The sequence below is a fragment of the Ziziphus jujuba genome, chromosome 2 (genome assembly GCF_031755915.1).
Source record: "Ziziphus jujuba cultivar Dongzao chromosome 2, ASM3175591v1".
Taxonomy (NCBI): domain Eukaryota; kingdom Viridiplantae; phylum Streptophyta; class Magnoliopsida; order Rosales; family Rhamnaceae; genus Ziziphus; species Ziziphus jujuba.
In genome coordinates, this window is record NC_083380.1 from 7,107,934 (window position 1) to 7,126,762 (window position 18,829).

Consider the following 18,829-nt stretch of genomic DNA (forward strand, 5'->3'; position numbering starts at 1 on the left):
TCGCATTTTTTTCTTATGGTCTGACTTTGCAGCATCCAACGCGTTGTTGAAATGATATCAAACAAATTTGGTTTTCACACAAGAGTTTTGAATCATTCATTGTTCCAACACCAAGCATTCATTGTTCCAATGCTACATAGGACCGAAAGCTTAGCATCATTATCCTAGTTTTTGTAACTTGGACTATCAAACCATGCCTACAGTATTCCAGATTAGAAATTTAATGGTAACTGGCACCAAAGTCTAAAGAAATTCTACCCAAATGTTTAAGGTCAGTTGCTGATCCTGTTTTTTATTACTTACAAATGAATGGTTATTCTATCCCTAAGAAATGGAAATTAATCAACTCTGCAATAAGATATATAATAAGAAAATAGAAGATACATTACATGAGTATTTGAAAAAGGCTCTTGAAAATCAAAGAACAGAAGATAAATAGCATATCTTTGTTAAAACAGTAACAATTACAAACTTCTTAAACAATTTCCTACTATATAACACAATGATCTGAATTGCTTGTTGGATTTCCACTCTATGATATACCTACTTTTGTGTGCAGTGGCAACTTTCTTCATCCCAACAGCCAAGCAAGAGATTTGATATCGGCCACTTTCTGGAAATGCTATCAATACAGGTATCTTCTGAAACCCTTCTTGCTTTGAATCTTTCAATGGTGGCTCGGAGAACTTAATAATATGTTGTCTTCCAAAACAATGGGGGAACATCTGTGTTCTGGTTCAAAACTCCTATCTCTCCATGTATTCTACCAATGACTAAGCTTCATTTGTCATTCTGAAGTGCCAACCAAACCAACAATCTATCAAAATTTAAATGAAAACATTATTATAATTAGAAAACACACCCTTAAAAATAGAACACTACAATTTATTTTTATTTATTTTATTTTATTTTTGAACAAAAAACATTACAATTTCATCCTTGTAATAAGGATTACTACCTAATCACAAAAATGTGAGAGACAAAAGAGCAATTGGCATCTTCATCAGTCATAAAGCCAAATAATTATAAAGGTAAAATATAGAAAAGGGGGTGTGAACATGACCCATGCTATTTAAGTCTCAATGTCTGTTAAGCAGGCGAGTGGTAGTATGGAACTCGAGTTACACATACATGTAAAACTACAAACAACAAATTGGTATATTCAAGTCACCTTGCTCTCATCAAAATCAGAGTCAACTAAAGGGGTCTCTGGATTGGAATATTAATCTTCCATGAGTTTATAGATTTCTAATGATGAAAGACGCATTACTTGGTATCATTTCCATGCAAACAATAAATAATATTAATATATTATGGTATAGATTGTAAAAGGAAGCAAAACTGAGGGAAAGACATAAGGAAGCTAGACAAAGATGAAACAAAAAACAGAAGCAAAACTGAGGGAAAGACATAAGGAAGCTAGACAAAGATGAAACAAAAAACAGACATCTATGCTGCAAACATGCTTATGGTTTAGATATTAAGGTTCTATAAAGACTAGGAATAAACATGACTATAAAAAGGTTTTAATCATGAGAAAATTGATGTTTTCTTTCTTTACAAGGGAACTATAAGTTGATAGAAGTTTTCAGAAAATTGAACTTTGTCTTGTAGGGTTATATGTTTCGGAAAATACCTTAACATCTAAGCTGCACCATATTAAGAAGGCCCCTCTTGATCAGGCAGTGATCCACCCTAAAAGAAATCATAGTTTAGATAATGATAATATTTCACCCCATATGGACCTTGATCTTTTGCCCTCCAATGCTGGAAACAACTTCATTTGTGTTCTGGTTCAAAACTACTTTCACACCATCTATTCCAGCAATGATAGGTTGATTTGTCATCCGGAAGTAGCTATACAGAATTAATATTCATAACCAAGTGCCAACCACACCAACAATCTATCAAAAGTATGGACAAAAACATTATTATAATTATAAAGCACATTCTTAAATAGAACAGTAGAATTTCATCCTTACTCAATAACAATTAGTACCTAATCAAAAAGTAAAGTAAAGAACAGGGAATGTGAACATGATTTATGTTATTTTAAGTCACGATGATTGTTTAGTAGGTGAGTAGTATAATTTTATCATGTTAAACATACAAATAAAATTACAAACGAAAAATTGGTTGTTCAAATTAGCTTGCTCTCGTCAAAATCAAAGTCAATTTGAGTAGCTGTCTCTGGAATGGAATATTAATCTTCCAAGCATATTTTCTAGGTTAGAAAATTTAATGCAAGAGAAAAACGGTATCAAGCACATTAGCATGAAGTAAGTCCACATCTTAATTGGGCACTGAACCACCCAACAGAAACCAAGCTAAAAAATAATATCTTCACCGCAGATATTATCCCGGATATGTAACTTTAAATCTTCTTAAAATCATGGGGTGTGAAAATAGAATATAAAGCATAAAACTTTAATATGAGGCCTAAAATTAAAATATGATTATGAAAAATTCTTTGACGAAATAACAAGCAATTTGATAAAGATTTCATCTTTAATATTACTGTTTACTTGATAATTGAATTTAGACAAGGACATTACCCAGCAGAATAGCCTCTCCATTAACAAATATCAATAACACCCTCTTGCAAAGCTAACTATGAAGTTCAACGAAAGCTCCTCCAAAGTCCAAATATAGCTTTCAACGATTCCTCCAAATTAGTAGAACTTTTGTATTGGAAACACCCATGAAACCCATTGGCTGCTGCTTGTAGCAGAACATTTACAGCTAACTTAGACTCATTCGTAATTGCATTGCTTCAAGAAAACAACAAGATGCACAGAATTTCAATTCTTGAATCTATTTTACAAAAGTAGAAGCAGAGAGAGTAAAGAAATACCAGGATTTCCAGACGACAGAGCATATTGGACGAGGCCGAGGAAGGAGAAGATGGCATAGAGGATGTCGTGGTCGAAGGCCTGAGAAACTGAGCTCTGAGTTCACCGCCTCTTGCTGTCTCCATCGCTGCCATGGAGCGGAACCATTATTATATTACTATTATTATTATTTCCGATAAACCCAAAAAACTGCTGCCTTTTTTTTTTTTTTTTTTTTTTTTTTTCTTAAGTATTAAACATATAAAAATTTAAATTTCTATTACTATATTTCACCTATTCAAATATATCATACTTTTTAAATATATATCATATTTATTTTTTATATGTCTTAACGCATTTGCTTTTAAATAATTTTCGATAAAGAGTTCGAATGATTCTTTTTTTTTTTTTTTTTTTTATTTCTTTTGAGAAATCATAAAATTGTTTCATTTTTTTTTTTTTATGGATAAACATAAATTTGAATATAAGAAAATAAAATAATGACAATTTATATAGATTAATGGAAAATGCAAATGGTTATAGTTCAGAGTAACGAATTTCACACTGATAATATAGATTAATGGAAACTGCAAATGGTTATGGTCCAGAGTAACGAATTTCACACTGATAACATGTGGCACATAAAATATCAAAAAAAAAAAAAAAAAAAAAAATGGCATGTAAATTTATTTAATGAGGTATTTTAAAAACATATAAAATCAGTAGGAACAAAATAGAAATCATAAAAAACAAAAAAGACAAGGCAAGTGAGATTCATCTCCATTAACTTGACTATAAACTAAAGGATGAAGAATATATATATATATGTATGTATATATATATATATATGTGTGTGTGTGTGTGTGTGTGTGTGTGTGTGTGTGTGTGTGTAGAAAACGAACCTATAAAATACGAGTTGAATAGCAGCTAGAGCGCATGAATGGGTTTCCCATCAAGGGAAGCTCGGTAGATGCAAGCAAGCTTAGCTCGAAGGCCGTATCTATCTTGCTCGATTGCTTGTGATAGGAAAGGGCATCCTGTAATGCGTACTTCCTTTAAAGAGGTGAGACGATGCAAGTCTTGTGGGAATGCTGCTAATTTATCACATCTTTCAACAGCAAAACATTCAAGTTTTGAGAGTTGGGCTATCCCTTCTGGCAATGACTTTAAGTTGGGACAGACTAAAATGCATAACTGGCTTAAAGAGGTGAGACCACGTAGCCCTTGTGGTAGTGATGCTAACTTATAGCATTTTTCAATATGAAGAATTTTAAGCGATGAGAGATTGGCTATCCCTTCTGACAATGATTCTAGATTGGGACATTCTTTAATCTTTAGTTGAGCTAAAGAGGTGAGACCACGCAGCCCTTGTGACAGTGTTTCCAACTTATCACATCTTGCTAGAGTAAGAGTTTCAAGTGATGAAAGATTGCTTATTCCTTCTGACAATGATTCTAAATTGGTACATTCTTTAATGTAGAGATCGTTTAAAGAGGTGAGACCATGCATCCCTTGTGGCAGTGATACCAACTTACAACATGCCTTAATAGAAAGATCTGTAAGAGATGAGAGATTGTTTATCCCTTCTGGCAATGACAATAAATTGGGGCATTCAGAGATGTCTAGTTTGGCTAAAGAAATAAGACCATGCATCTCTTCTGGCATGGATTTCAACTTATCACACCTTCCAATACGAAGAATTTTCAATGATGAGAGATTGCCCATCTCTTTGGGCAATGTTACTAAATTGTGGCATCCCATGATAACAAGACTATCAAGTACTGAGAGGTTGCCTATTCCCTTTGGCAATGATGTCAAATTGGGGCAGTCTTCAATGTAAAGTCTCTGCAACGATGATGAGAGGTTGGCTATCTCCTCTGGCAAAATTTTTAAATCCTCCATATGCTGAAGATGCAAGTGGTTCAATCTGGAAAGGGGGGTTGGAGCAGTGGAATTGAAAAATGAATCAGAAGAAGATGCTAATGGTGGTGATAATAAAGGTGATACAGCTGCTTCAATCAGCATTGCAATTTGTTGTAATATTGCTATAGAGCTAACATAGTAAAGATGTAAATATTCGACATTTGGAAACAGCGGCATGGAAATTAGGTTAGGGCAACCAGCTATGGTTAGACGTGAAAGAAAAGGGAAAAAAGGTTGGTTTTGGTTATGGTGTATCATGGAGGATGTTGTTGGTGTTAAACCAACAGGCTCATTCCTCTTCCACCATCCCTTCAGATTTGGACAAGCACTTATTTCAAGTTTCTCTAGGCGAGGGAAGAATAGATCTCTTGAAGCCCACGGATACTCTCCTTCTAAATTAACATACTGTAGAGCAGCCAATGAAAAAAGTTTAAGTTCCTTGAGATGACTCATCGACTGATCCAAGGATGGTAGGTAACGGAGATTTTCACAAAGTGATAAATCTAAACTCACAAGATTACTAAGTGAAGAAAGCCAACTTGCAAACTTTACACCCATATACCTCACCACTCGGAATGCTTTTAGGTTAACATGTGGTTGAAGGCCTTCCAACAACATTTCATCATGCTCTGCAATATCACAACCATCATCTACATTCTTCGACTTCCACAGTAAATGTAAGGATTGAAGATGTTGCTTCTCCTTTAAATTTGCACCCTCTGATTTTGCAGCATCTCCCTGCAGATTATGGCTCAACCTCTTAATCACTAGTTGTCCTCTCAAGTTATTAAGGTGGCTCAGTTCAGCAAACCCTGCAGCATCTTTCCACTTTGAATTATTCCCTGCCACAAAAAAATGATCCAATGTGCGAAGAGAAGTTAACTCACCAAGTCCACCAGGCATATGAGTTAAGCGATAACATCCATCTATCAAAAGATGCCTTAAGCTGATCATATACTTCAAATTTGGAGGAAGGCTCAACAGCCTCGAACAATGAGTGAGAATCAGTGTTTGCAAATTGTATAGTCTCGTTATAGAACTTGGTAGCTCCTTCATCCTATTAGATGAAAGATCAATGTATCTCAAGTGTTTTACTTTATCAAAACTATCTGGTAACGTCGCCATTCTCAAATTCTCCAAACCCAAGGCTCGTATGCACTTTAAATTGGATAAAATTGCTTCACAACTCTTTTCGCTAAGACCGCCTATTCCTTCTTCGAGTCCAAGAAAGGTGCGCACCAACTCCGTTCCTTCAAGAAAGGACATTGGAAATGTCAAAGAGCTCCACTCAGGTTTAATATCCATAAATATATGACGAATCTTTTGACGAAAATTTTCATTCTCTGGAAACTTGTTTATTATGATGCTATGTTCCCCTGCCACTGAAATTGCAAGATCATGCATAAGGTCATGCATTTTACACTTCTTTATGGTACCCAACTCATCTCTCCTTACCTCATGGAAAAAAGATCTCCCAAGTAAATATAGAAAATAACCATAACCAATATCTTCTAGACATTCGTTCTGGCCAGACGAATTAACAAAACCTTGTGCCATCCAGAGTTTTATCAACTTTTGTACATCAATGACATAATCCTTTGGAAATAATCTACAATAAGCAAAACAATGCTTCAAATGAGGGGCAAGACAATCATAACTTAGCCGGAGTGTCGGTAGAAGACCATTTTGGTGTTTAGGTAACTTTGCAAGCTTATTAATCTTAAAGGACACCCAGTCACTCTCAAGATTATTGCCATACAATATGCTTCCTATTGTCCTTATGGCAAGAGGAACTCCCTTACACTTTTCTACAATCTCTTCCCCTATTCTTACAATATTGGAGTTACGAGGCTCTTCTCCTCTCTCAAATGCCACTTTCTTAAACAATGACCAAGACTGTTTTTTGTCTAAACCTTGTAACTCATACGGCCCAATGGTTTGCATCATTTGGGCAATGTCTTTGTTTCGTGTAGTTATCAAAACTCTACTACCCCGTGAACCATCCACTAGCAATGTTTTTAGTTTAAGCCATTTTTCCCCATCTTCATTCCACACATCATCTAATACAACAAGATATCTTTTTCCACTTAGCTTTTGGCGAAGAGAGTGTTGCAACTGATCTAGCTCAAGGCCTTGTTGTACAGAACCATTTATTGATTTAATCATTTTCTCAAGAACTATTTTCAGGTCAAACACATCAGATATGCAAACCCATATTAGAAGTTCAAAATGTTTCCTAATCTTCTCATCATTGTAAACGAACTGAGCAAGTGTGGTTTTTCCTAGTCCACCCATACCAACTATGGGAAGGAATGAAACATTATCCTTATCTTGAGAATCAGAACCCAACAAAAGTTTAATAATGTTCATTTTATCCTCATCCCTTCCAATAACTTCTTCATCACGCACAAAAGAGTGAGTCTCTCTGTTATTGGCATGCGCAGTGTCTGGTTCTACGGGGAGTTGTGTCAACATACCAAAGACGCTATCATCTTTAATATCTTTAAGTGTCTTCCTAACCTTTCTTAACTTAATACCCATCTTTACTTGAAAAGCAATCCGGTTTGAGTTTGACAAGAAAGTGCGTACCTTCTTGGTGGTTTCATTCCCAGGCATCGCTTGACTCCTTAAAGCTTCAGTCTGAAATTCGTCCAGCAAGCTATCAACTTCATAAACTGCGTCTTCAAGCCTCTCAAGCCAGTGCTCGATTTGACGGCTATTGATCTGCTTTGCCTCTGCATCTTGAATTACTGCTTCCAGCAAGCTCATCGTGTTCTCAAGCTTCTCAAACTTCTTTTTATGACCCCAAAAGTTTCCGAGCTCTTTGAATGACGGAGTACCCAACACCCTAACGATGGAGGCTACAACACTGATTAAAGCTCCTTCTGCCATTACTTGGACGGGTGAGAGATAATACAGAGAAAGGGCTTGGCTTAATTACTTTGAAGGAGGTTCAAATGGAAAGCTTAGCAAATGGTTTGGTTGTGGAAACGATCGGAATGTTGACATTAATATAAACAGGAGAAAAGGTAGCAAATGCGAACACCGAGCCAGACCAAATTTTCCAAATAAGTTGAACCAGTAGATGTACAAGCCAATTATCAGCAGCCATGTGTAAACCATAATGCATAAAGTTTCTCCATGAGGCCTAATATTTTATTTACCAAATGTCAGTGCAGGCCATCTGCTGGCCCTGCACTCGATGTGCAAGCAGAAATGGAAAACTTATGGAAAGACGTGGGAAAATATTAAAATACACACACACACACACACACATATATATATATATATATATATAAAGCATTTTAGTTTTACCGTTACTTTATAAAATTTGACTTTAGATTTTTTTTAAATAGGTTTATTTATCAGTTTTTGTCGGTTAATATTAATAGCAAATTTATAAAAAAAAAATCTGTATTTTATAGTTAAAAATATTATAAAAATATAATTTTAATTTTTAACTGTTAAAATTAATTAATAAAAATAATAAATTATTTATTTTGATAATTTTAAATAATTAAAAATATAAATAATAATTTTTTAAAAAATATAAAATTGAAGTGAAATAATGATAAAGTTAAAAGACGTAAACGAAAATTAAGTTTATAATGAAATATGGACATCGCATTTTTTTTTTCTCATGGTCCCACTTTGCAGCAGCCAACGCGTCATTGAAATGATATCACAAACTTGGTCTTCACACCAATGAACATCAACATTTTTGGTAAAAAGCATTCCATTGCTGCACCATACAGAAAGCTTATCATCATTTTATAAATTATTGTAACTAGGACTATTAAACCATGCCTACAGTATTACATCTTAGAAATTTAATGGTAACTGCAACTTAAGTCTAAAGAAATTCTACCATCAATTAGGAAAACAGATTAGATAAAGAATCTTACACCAGAAAAAAAGATAAGAAACGAAATGCGTAAGGTCGGTTGCTGATCCTATTTTTTCCCAAATCCTCCTAAATTATAATATGTATAGAAAGAGATAAAAGTTTGTCAGAATTTTTTTTATTAGTCAAGTGTTTTAAAACAATGTGACCAGACAGAGTTTTGAACGTTATCCATGATCTTGAAAGGTCATAAACTAAGCCATCAGACTGTCCATTGGTACAAAAATTTATAGCCATTAAAGTCAAGAATTCTGTTCATGCCTGATCTTGTAGCATCCAACGCGTTTTGAAATGATACCACCAACCTGCCCATCACAATGTTTTGAATCATTCATTGATCCAATCATGAACATCAACACTCAGTTAAAAGGCACTTCAATGCCACATCAGACTCTCATATTGTAAAAGTTTAAGAAAACCTTGTCACTACGCCTATTAAACCGTGCCTACAGTATTATATATTATTAATCAATGATTGGTGGCAACAAATCCCCTGAAGAATTTCTACCGGTAAGTAGGAGAAGAGATTAGATAAAGATCCTACAAAATAATAAATACTAACAAAGCAACCAAATGTTTAAAGGACAGCTCTTGAACTTTTTCTTTCTTTTGTTCAATTCTGGTTAAACTGGCTGACCTTTTTTTTTTTTTTTTTATCCCTTAAAATGAATGGCTTTCAATCCCTTAGATATGGGGAGACTATATTGGAGACAAATAAAGCAAAACCAAATAAACAAAAGGAATCTGTTAACAGCATCTCTAATTAATCTAAAATTAATCAACTTTCCAATAAACATTAACATGGAAATATAAGATACATAATTTTTTTTTTTTTTTTTTTTTTGAAAAAAGATGGAAAATGGTCTTCAAAATCAATAAACAAAAGGAATCTGTTAGTATTCTCAGTTCACAGCATCTCTAATTAATCAACTTTCCAATAAACATTAACATGGAAATATAAGATACATAATAATTTTTTTTTTATTTTTTTTTGAAAAAAGATGGAAAATGGTCTTCAAAATCAATAAACAAAAGGAATCTGTTAGCATTCTCAGTTCACAGCATCTCTAATTAATCAACTTTCCAATAAACATTACCATGGAAATATAAGATACATAATAATTTTTTTTTTTTTTTTTTTGGGAAAAAAGATGGAAAATGGTCTTCAAAATCAATAAGCATAAGATATATTAACAGTTTATATGAACGAAAACAATAACAACCATACAATTGTTAAGGCCACATTGAACATCAATTTCCTAGTATTTAACAGCGTGATCTGAATTACTTGTTGAATGTCCACACTCTGATGTACCTACTTTCTTCATCCAAACAGCCAAGAAAGAGAGTGAAAAATGTTCGAGCACTTCTGGAATTGCTATCAATTCAGGTATCTTCTGAAAGCCTTCTTCCTTTGGATCATCCAATGTCACCATTTGTGCTTTCAGAACTTGATCTTTTGCATTCCAAAACAATGCTGGAAACAACTTCACCTGTATTTTGGTTCAAAAACTCCTTGAACAGCATATATTCCGCCAATGAATGGGTTGATTGTCATCCGGAAATAGCTGTACAGAATTAATATTCACAACCAAGTACCAACAAAACCGACAATTTATCAAAGTATAAACGAAAAGCATTATTACAGTTAGAAAGTACACTCTTAAATAGAACAGTAGAATTTCATCTTTACTCAATAACAATTGCTACCTAATCAAAAAGATAAAATATTAAATATAGAACAGGGGATGTGAATATGATTTATGCTATTTAAGTTACAATGATTGTTTACAAGGTGAATGATATATATTATTTTGCTAATGTCACACATGCATGTAAAATTACAAACAAGAAATTGCTTTGTTCAAGTTGGCTTACTCTAATCAAAATCAAAGGCAAATAGAAGAGCTCTCTGGATTTGAATACAAATCTTCTACGCGTATTTTCTAAACCGGAAGATTTGTTACAAGAGGGAAAATCAGTATTGAGCAGATTAGGAGTTACTCCACATGACTTGCAGATTGCGTATGTGGGAAAATAACTTATCACCTACACCAGCAAGAAGTAAACCCCTCTTAATTTGGCAATGATCCACTCAACAGAAACCAAGTTAAGATAAAAATAATATCATCACCACAAACTGATTATCGTGGATATGTAACTTTAAATCTGCTTAAAATCATGGGGTGTGAAAATAGAATACAAAGCATAAACTTTAATGAGCCCTGAAAGTAGAATACGATATACAAAAAATTTTTTCGAACAACTAACAACCAATTTGATAAAGATTTCGTGTTTAACATTATTGTTCACTTGATAATTGAATTTGGACAAGGACATTACCCAGCAGAACAGCCTGTCCATTAACAAATATCAATAACACCCTCTTGCAAAGCTAATCCATGAAGTTCCACTGAAAGCTTCTCCAAAGTCCAAATATAACTTCAACGATTCCCCCAAATTAGTAGAACTGTTGTATTGGAAACACACATGAGACCCGTTTGCCACTGCTTGTAGCAGATTTCCAGATGACAAATCATACAGGATAAGGTTGATGAAGGAAAAAGATGGTGCAGAGGATGTTGTATTGGAAGGAGAAACAGGCAAGACTTGAGCTGTGTTATGGACTGTAGAAAACCAAAGAACACTTGCAGCAACTTTAGACCTATCCGGTATCGCATTCCTTCCCCAAAATAAGAAAACCCCATTTTTATTGTCAACTCGAATTTTCAAGAGGAGAAGAAAGGTAATAAAGAGTACCAGGATTTACAGATACCAAGCAGCGAATGAGGTCGAAATGATACACCAAAGTATATACACCCACAAACTCATTATTGTGTATGTAACTTTAAATATGCTTAATAACCATATATGATGTGTGAAAACAGAATACAAAACATAAAACTTTAATATGAGACCTGAAATTATAATATGATATATGAAAATATCTTTGAAGACACAAGCAAGTTGATAAAGATTTCACCTTTAACAATGTTTCTGTACTTGATATATATATATATATATATTTATCTATATTGGAAAAAAATGTAAATTCAAGAACATTACCCAGCAGAATGGCCCCTCCATTGATCAATATGAATAACACCCTCTTGCAAAGCCAATCTATGATGTTCCATGGCAACATCCTCCAAATATAACTTCAACTGTTCCTCTGAATTACAAGACCTATTGGAAGCACCCACAAGACCTATCAACCAGAAAACTTTGATCTGCTGAAAACTTGTTCTGTTGCCTTCCAAGACAATGCTAGAAACAATTTTCACCTGCGTTCTGGTTGAAAGATGAGTGAAAGATGGAAGGAAGCCAGACAAAGATGAAACAACAAACAACGGGAAAACACCTTCTCGCCTACACAGCCAAGCAGTAAGCCCATCTTCATTTGGTACTAATACACCCTAACAGAAATCAAGTTTAGATAAAAATGATGTCTTCCCTGCATAAAACAGAGTATGCATACACCCACAAATTTAATAGTCTTTTTTTGTTTTTATTTTTATTTTTTGGTCATGAAATTTATTAGTCTATCTGTAACTTTTAATCTGCTTAAAATCATATAATGCCTGAAATTAGAATATGATATATGAAAAACTCATTGATGATACAAGAAAGGATTTGATAAAGATTTCACCTCTAGCATTGTTGCGTACTTGATAATCGAATTAAAAAGAGAAAAAAAAAGACAGTAAGACTCAATAGGAGGGCATTACCAAGCAGAATGGTCTCTCCCTTGATCAATAATCAATATAAAGAACACCATCTTGCAAAGCCAGTTATGAATTTCAAATATAACTTCAGCGATTCCTCCAAATTACTAGACATATTGGAAAAACCCACTAGACCCACTGCTGCTGCTTGTAGTAAACCAGTTGCAGCAACTTAGACTTATTCATAATCTTATTCCTTCACGAAAATGAGAAAAAACCCATTTTTATTATCGACCCCATTGTCAAAAAGTACAAGCAGAGAGAGAATAAAGAATACCAGGATTTGCAGACGACAGAGCATCGGACGAGGTCGAAGAGGTCGAGGAAGAAGAAGATGACGCAAAGGATGTCGTGCTCCAGGGAGTGAGTGAACTGTGGTCTGAGATAATACTGAGCTGCTACTGCTCTGCCTCTTTTTCTTGTCTCCCACTGCAGTATGATTCATCGCTGCACCGTGGAGCGGAGCCAAATGAGAATAGAAGGTGAAATGGGCAAACTTGGGCTGTCTGGTTTGGGCCGAGAAAATCAAGAATAAGAGTTATTAATTATTATTATTATTATTTTCGATGAAATGGATAAAAGAAATTGTTTTTCTTTTTTCTTTTTTTTTATTTAAGTATTAAACTTATGTCCTACACAGTTGATATTAAATAATTTTCGTTATAGAGTTTTAAAGATTCTATTTTTTATTTTCTTTTGACAAATCATAAAGTTGTCTTTATTTTTTCTACATTTTTTTAATATATATATATATATATATCTATATGGAAATTCTATGGTGAGGACGGTCCGCATAAGGACTGCAGTATTAGTGACGTTTTTTTATAATATTAACGATGGTTTTTTAGAAAATTGTCACCAATACTATGAAAAACTGTCATCAATACTGTAGTCCGTATGAAGATCGTCCGCACTATAGACGGACTGTATATATATATATATATTTATATATTTTTTTTAAATTCTCAATAAAATTTGAATATGGTTAAACGTAAATTTGAATATAAAAATAAATTAATGACAATTTATATAGATTAATGGAAAATGTAAATGGATATGGTCCATAGTAACGAATTTCATACTGATAACATTTGGCATATAAGATATCAAAAACAGTGCTTAATGCTTATAATTCGGGTAGTTAATTAGTTAGGTAGATGCCACTGATTAAATATTTGCAAATGACTGCAAAAATGTAAAAGAAATACAAGTGAGATTTATCCCCATTAACTTAACAGCAAATTATAGGATAAAGAAAAGAAACAATATCTATATATATATATATATATATTCACACAACTGTTACCGTAGGACTTCCCCATCACATGGTTGGTGACAACTATTAGATCTGCATATTCATATGTTCTGATGACTGTATATGGTTGTCTTCCACCAAATGATAATTGACTTTTTCATAGTAGCATTTACCAATTGGTAAACGACATTCACATAGTAGCATTTTTGTACATATATATATATATATATATATATAGTTTTTCTAGGGAGTAGACGTCTACATACATAAGATAACATGTTCATGTTACCTTAAACACTCTCTTATGCAATATGTTGTTTGAGGTACAAATTTTCATATATATATATATATGTATGTATGTATGTATATACAGAAATCGGACCTAAACAATACAAGGCACGAATATTTCCCATCTAGATAAGCTCGCGGATGCAAGCAAGCTAAGCTCGGAGACCGTATCTATCTTCCTCAATTGTTTGTGATAGGAGAGGGCATTCTGTAATGCATAGATCTTCTAAAGAAGTGAGAGAATACAGCTCTTGTGGTAGTGTTGCCACTATATAACATCTTTCAAAAGTCAAAACTTTTGAGTGCTAAGAGTTGGCTTATCTCTTTCAGCAATGAATCTAAATTGGGACAGTCTAAAATGTATAGTCAGCCTAAAAAGTTGAGACCATGCATCTCCTCTGGCAGTGATGCCAACTTGTGGCATTTTTCAATAACAAGAGTCGTAAGCGATGAGAGATTGACTATTCCTTCAGACAATGATTCTAAATGGGACATTCAGCTATGAATAGATGATCCAAAGAGGAGAGACTATGCAGCCCTTGTGGCAGTGTTTCCAACTTACCGCATCTGGCAAGAGTAAGATTTTTAAGTGATGAGAGACTGCTTATTCCTTCTAAAAATGGTTCTAAATTAGAACATTCTTCATTGACAGATGGTTTAAAGATGTGAGAACATGCATCTCTTGTGGCAGTGACACCAACTTACAACATGCCTTGATAGAAAGACATCAAAGAGATGAGAGATTGCTTATCCCTCGCAGCAATGGCTCTAAGCTGGGGCATTTATTGATCTGTTATTCTTCTAAAGATGTGAGACCATGCATCCCTTCTGGCAGTGATTCCAACTTATTACACCATCCAATATGAATATTTTTAAGTGCCAAGAGGTTGGCCATCTCTTGTGGAAGTGTCACTAAATAGGGGCATCAGATGATATCTAGACTATCAAGTGCTGAGAGGTTGCCTAATACCTTTGGCAATGATGTCAACTTGGGGCAGTCTCCAATGTAGAGTTTCTGCAACAATGATGAGAGGTTGGCTATCTCCTTTGATAAATTCACTAGTTTGCAACAATACTTAATATCAAGACTGAGCGGAGGTGAGAGGCAGAATATCAACTCTAGCATTATCTCTAATGTAGTGATTGAAGATGTTACTTTTCCTTTAAAATTGCAGCCTCTGATTTTGCAGCATCTCCCTTCAAATTAGGGCTCAACATCTCAGTCAATAATTTTCGTCCCAAATTATTAAGGCAGTACAGTTCAGCAAGTCCTGCAGCATCTTTCAACTCAGAATTGATGTCTGCTATAAGAAAATGATCTAATGTGATAAGAGTAGTTAACCCACCAATTCCAACAGGCATATGATTCAATCTATTGCATCCATTATTTGCCGAAAGATGTCTTAAGTTTATCATATACTTCAAATTTTGAGGCAAGCTCATTAGCAATGAACAACTAGTGAGAATCAGTGTTTGCAAATTTTACAGTCTTGTTAAGAACTTGGTAGCCCCACCATGTTATTACATGAAAGATCAAGATATCTCAAGTGCTTTACTTTATCAAAACTATTTGGTAATGTCGCCATTCTCAAATTCTCCAATCCAAAACCCGTATACACTTTTAAGTTGGATAAAATTGCATCACAACTCTTTTCGCTAACACTGCCTATTCGTTCTTCTAGATCGAGAAAGGTGTGTACCAGCTCCTTTCCTTCAAGAAAGGACATTATAAATTCTGATGACTTGCACATAGGTTTAATATCAAAAGATATACGACGAATCTTTTGATGAAACTTTTCATTCTTTGGATATTTTTCTATTATGATGCTATGTTCCCCTGCCACTGAAATTGCAAGATCATGCATTTTACACTTCTTTATGGTGCCCAATTCATCTTTTCAACCTCTTGAAAAAAGGATCTCCCAAGTAAATGTACAAAATAACCTAACCAATATCTTCTAGACATTCATCTTGGTCAGAAGAGTTGACAAAATCTTGTGCCACCCAGAGTTTATCAACTTTTGCACATCAATGACATGATCTTTCAGAAATAATCTACAATAAGCAAAACAATGCTTCAAATAAGAGGCAAGACAATCATAACTTAGCCGGAGTGTTGGTAGAAGACCAGTCTGCTGGACAAAAAAAAAAAAAAAAAAAAAAAAAACTACTACAAGACCTATCTGCTGCTGCTTGTAGTAGGACAGTTGCATAATCGCATTCGTTAAAGAAAATAAGAAAAAGCCCATTTGATAAAGATTTCACCTTTCAACATTGTGAATTAAAATTCAATGAAGACACAACCAGCAATTTGATAAAGATTTCACCTTGAACTTTGTGAATTTAAAAAAGGAAAAAGAAAGCAAAAAATCAATAAAAGGACATTACCCAGAAGAATGGCCTCTCAACTGATCAAAATCAATATCACCCCTCTTCCAAACCTATCCTATGACGTTCCGTGGCAACCTCCTCCAAACATAATTTCAATGATTCCTCCTAACTGCTATGCATATCGGAAACACTTACAGCAACTTTACACTCACATAATCGCATTCCTTCATGAAAATAAGGGGAAAAAAAAAAAAGCATTTTTATTGTCGAACCCATTGTTGAAAAGTATAAGCAGATAGACAGAGAATAAAGAATACCAGGATTTGCAGACGACAGAGCATCGGACAAGGTCGAAGAGGTCGAGGAAGAAGAAGATGAAGCAGAGGATGTCGTGCTCCAGGGATTGAAGTGTGGTCTGAGATACTGCTGAGCTTCTATTTCTCGGCCTCTTCTTCTTGTCTCCGATGGGAGAGTGGTCCGTAACTGCCATTGAGCGGAACGAAATGAGATTACAAGGCGAAAGGGACGAACTTGCCTTGTGGTTTGAGCTGAGAAATTCAATAATAATAAAAGTTATTAATTTTTTTTTTATTATTGCTTATTATTATTATTTTTTTGGGGATAAAAGCGACAAAAGAAATTAAAATTTCTATTACTTTTTATTTGGATACACTATATTTCATGTATTCAATTATATCACGTTTTAGTGTTTTTTTACATTTCATGACAAATTTGATATTAATAAATAATTTTCGATATAGAGTTTTAATGTTTTTTTATTTTTTTTATTTTTTGCTTTTGAGAAATAATCTGTTTAAATTGTTTGGAAATTTTTCTACCATTTTATTAAATTTTATAATTTATTATTTATTTGAAAATACTCTATAAAATACAAATGGTTACAGGTAAATTTGAATATAAAAAATATCAATTAATGGAGTCAATGAAAAACATATAAAATCAATAATCAAGGTGCTTGCCATGATCCTCAGAACAGAATTTGAATAGTTAACTAGCTGGCTAGATGTCAATGGTTAAGCATTTGCAAATGACTATAGAAATAATGAAAAAAGACGAAGTGAGATTCATCTCCATAAACTTTAAATGCAAATTAAAGCATAAAGAAAAGAAACAAAGAAAGAAAAATATAAAAACGGACCTGTGTACAAGTTGGACAGCAGCTAGCGGCATGAATGGGTTACTCATCTAAACAAGCTCCGGCGATGCGAGCAACCTTAGCTTGGAGGTCGTATCTATCTTCCTTGATTGTTTGTGATAGGAGAGGGAATTCTCTACCGCGTAGTTTCTTTAAAGAGTTCAGCCGACGCAGGTCTTGTGGGAGTGTTGCCACATCTTTCAAGAATAAAAAATTGAAGTGGGACATTCATCAATGAATAAAGTCTTCAAAGAGGTGAGACCATGCAGCCCTTGTGGGAGTGATGCCAACCTATCATATCTTATAAGATAAAGGCATTCAAGTGATGAGAGATTGTCTATCCCTTCTGGCAATGATTCTAAATTGGACCAGCCTAAAATATCTAGGTAGCTTAAAGAGATGAGACCGTGCATCCCTTGTGGCAGTGACGCCAACTTAGAACAATGTCTGATTTGAAGATGTTTCAGCGATGAGAAATTGATTATCCTTTCTAACAATGATTCTGAATTGGGACATTCTTCAATTTTTAATTGGTGCAAATGGATGAGACCATGCAGCCCTCGTGGCAGTGTTTCCAACTTATCAAATCTTGCTAGAGTAAGACGTGCAAGTGATGAGAGAATTGCCTATCCCTTTCGACACCGATGCCAATTTATCACATCCATCAAGAGTAAGATGTACATGTGATGAGAGATTGCTTTTTACTTCTGACAATGATTCTAAAGAGAGACATCATGAAATGTTTAGATAGCTTAAAGAGGTGAGACAATGCATCCCTTGTGGCAGTGATACCAACTTACAACATGCCTCAATAGAAAGATATGTAAGAGATGAAAGATTGCTTATCCCTTCCAGCAATGATTCTAAATTGTGGCATTTAGAGATGCCTAGTTTGGCTAAAGAAATGAGACGATGCATCTCTTCTGGCAACGATTCCAACTTATCACAACTTTCAATGCGAAGACTTCTAAGGGATGAGATATTGGCCACCTCATGCGGAAGTGTTACTAAATTGGGGCATCCCCGGATATCAAGATTGTCAAGTGCTGAGAGGTTGCCTATTCCCTTTGGCAATGATGTCAAATTGGTGCAGTGTTTAATGTGGAGTTCCTGCAACGATGATGAGAGGTTGGCTATCTCCTCTGGAAAATTAACCAGATTACAACAAAAAATAATGTGAAGACGTGTAAGTGGCGAGCAGAATATCCCCTCTGGCAAAATTTCTAAATCCTCCGTACGATGAAGACGCAAGTAGTCCAATCTGGAAAGAGGGATGGTTGGGGCGGAGGAATTGAAAACTGAATAATAATAATAATAAGAAGAAGTAGATTCTAATTCTAATGGTGGTGTTAATGAATTAGGTGAAGCAACTGCTTTCATCAACATTGCAGTTTGTTGTAATGGTATAAAGCTAGT

At 34.4% G+C, this 18,829-nt stretch overlaps 2 protein-coding genes and 1 long non-coding RNA gene across 22 annotated transcripts; all 3 read right to left on the bottom strand.

Annotated features, from left to right (window-relative positions):
* Positions 1-417: 417 nt before the first annotated feature.
* Positions 418-8,017, bottom strand: LOC132799212 (disease resistance protein RGA2-like). 6 transcript variants are annotated; one of them, XM_060814694.1, is made up of 5 exons: positions 3,734-8,017; positions 2,855-2,979; positions 2,556-2,718; positions 1,637-1,904; positions 418-817 (listed from the first exon to the last, which is right to left on the bottom strand). In XM_060814694.1, the coding sequence occupies exon 1, from the start codon at positions 7,644-7,646 to the stop codon at positions 3,759-3,761; it is 3,888 nt and encodes a 1,295-aa protein (XP_060670677.1). In that variant the 5' UTR covers positions 7,647-8,017; the 3' UTR covers positions 418-817; positions 1,637-1,904; positions 2,556-2,718; positions 2,855-2,979; positions 3,734-3,758. The 6 variants fall into 6 exon arrangements, with proteins under 6 accessions (XP_060670677.1, XP_060670678.1, XP_060670676.1 ...); XM_060814695.1 differs by having other exon boundaries at positions 1,637-1,857; positions 2,556-2,771; XM_060814693.1 differs by having other exon boundaries at positions 418-792; positions 2,556-2,771.
* A 1,800-nt stretch (positions 8,018-9,817) lies between these two features.
* LOC112490422 (uncharacterized) lies at positions 9,818-12,892 on the bottom strand. Of its 15 annotated transcripts, none has more exons than XR_009635905.1 (6): positions 12,661-12,892; positions 11,943-12,064; positions 11,725-11,844; positions 11,002-11,128; positions 10,537-10,707; positions 9,818-10,226 (listed from the first exon to the last, which is right to left on the bottom strand). XR_009635905.1 is itself a non-coding variant. In XM_048474330.2 (4 exons), the coding sequence occupies exons 1-4, from the start codon at positions 12,826-12,828 to the stop codon at positions 10,148-10,150; spliced, it is 489 nt and encodes a 162-aa protein (XP_048330287.2). In that variant the 5' UTR covers positions 12,829-12,892; the 3' UTR covers positions 9,818-10,147. The 15 variants fall into 15 exon arrangements, 5 of the variants coding, with proteins under 5 accessions (XP_048330287.2, XP_060670845.1, XP_060670844.1 ...); XR_007241135.2 differs by having other exon boundaries at positions 11,002-11,341; XR_009635906.1 differs by adding an exon at positions 12,387-12,572 and having other exon boundaries at positions 11,002-11,341; positions 11,725-12,074.
* Positions 12,893-13,647: 755 nt separating this feature from the next.
* Positions 13,648-16,834, bottom strand: LOC107417939 (uncharacterized). The gene is made up of 3 exons (XR_007241176.2): positions 16,575-16,834; positions 16,315-16,481; positions 13,648-15,981 (listed from the first exon to the last, which is right to left on the bottom strand). It is a non-coding gene; the product is annotated as an uncharacterized LOC107417939 (long non-coding RNA).
* Positions 16,835-18,829: the final 1,995 nt, after the last annotated feature.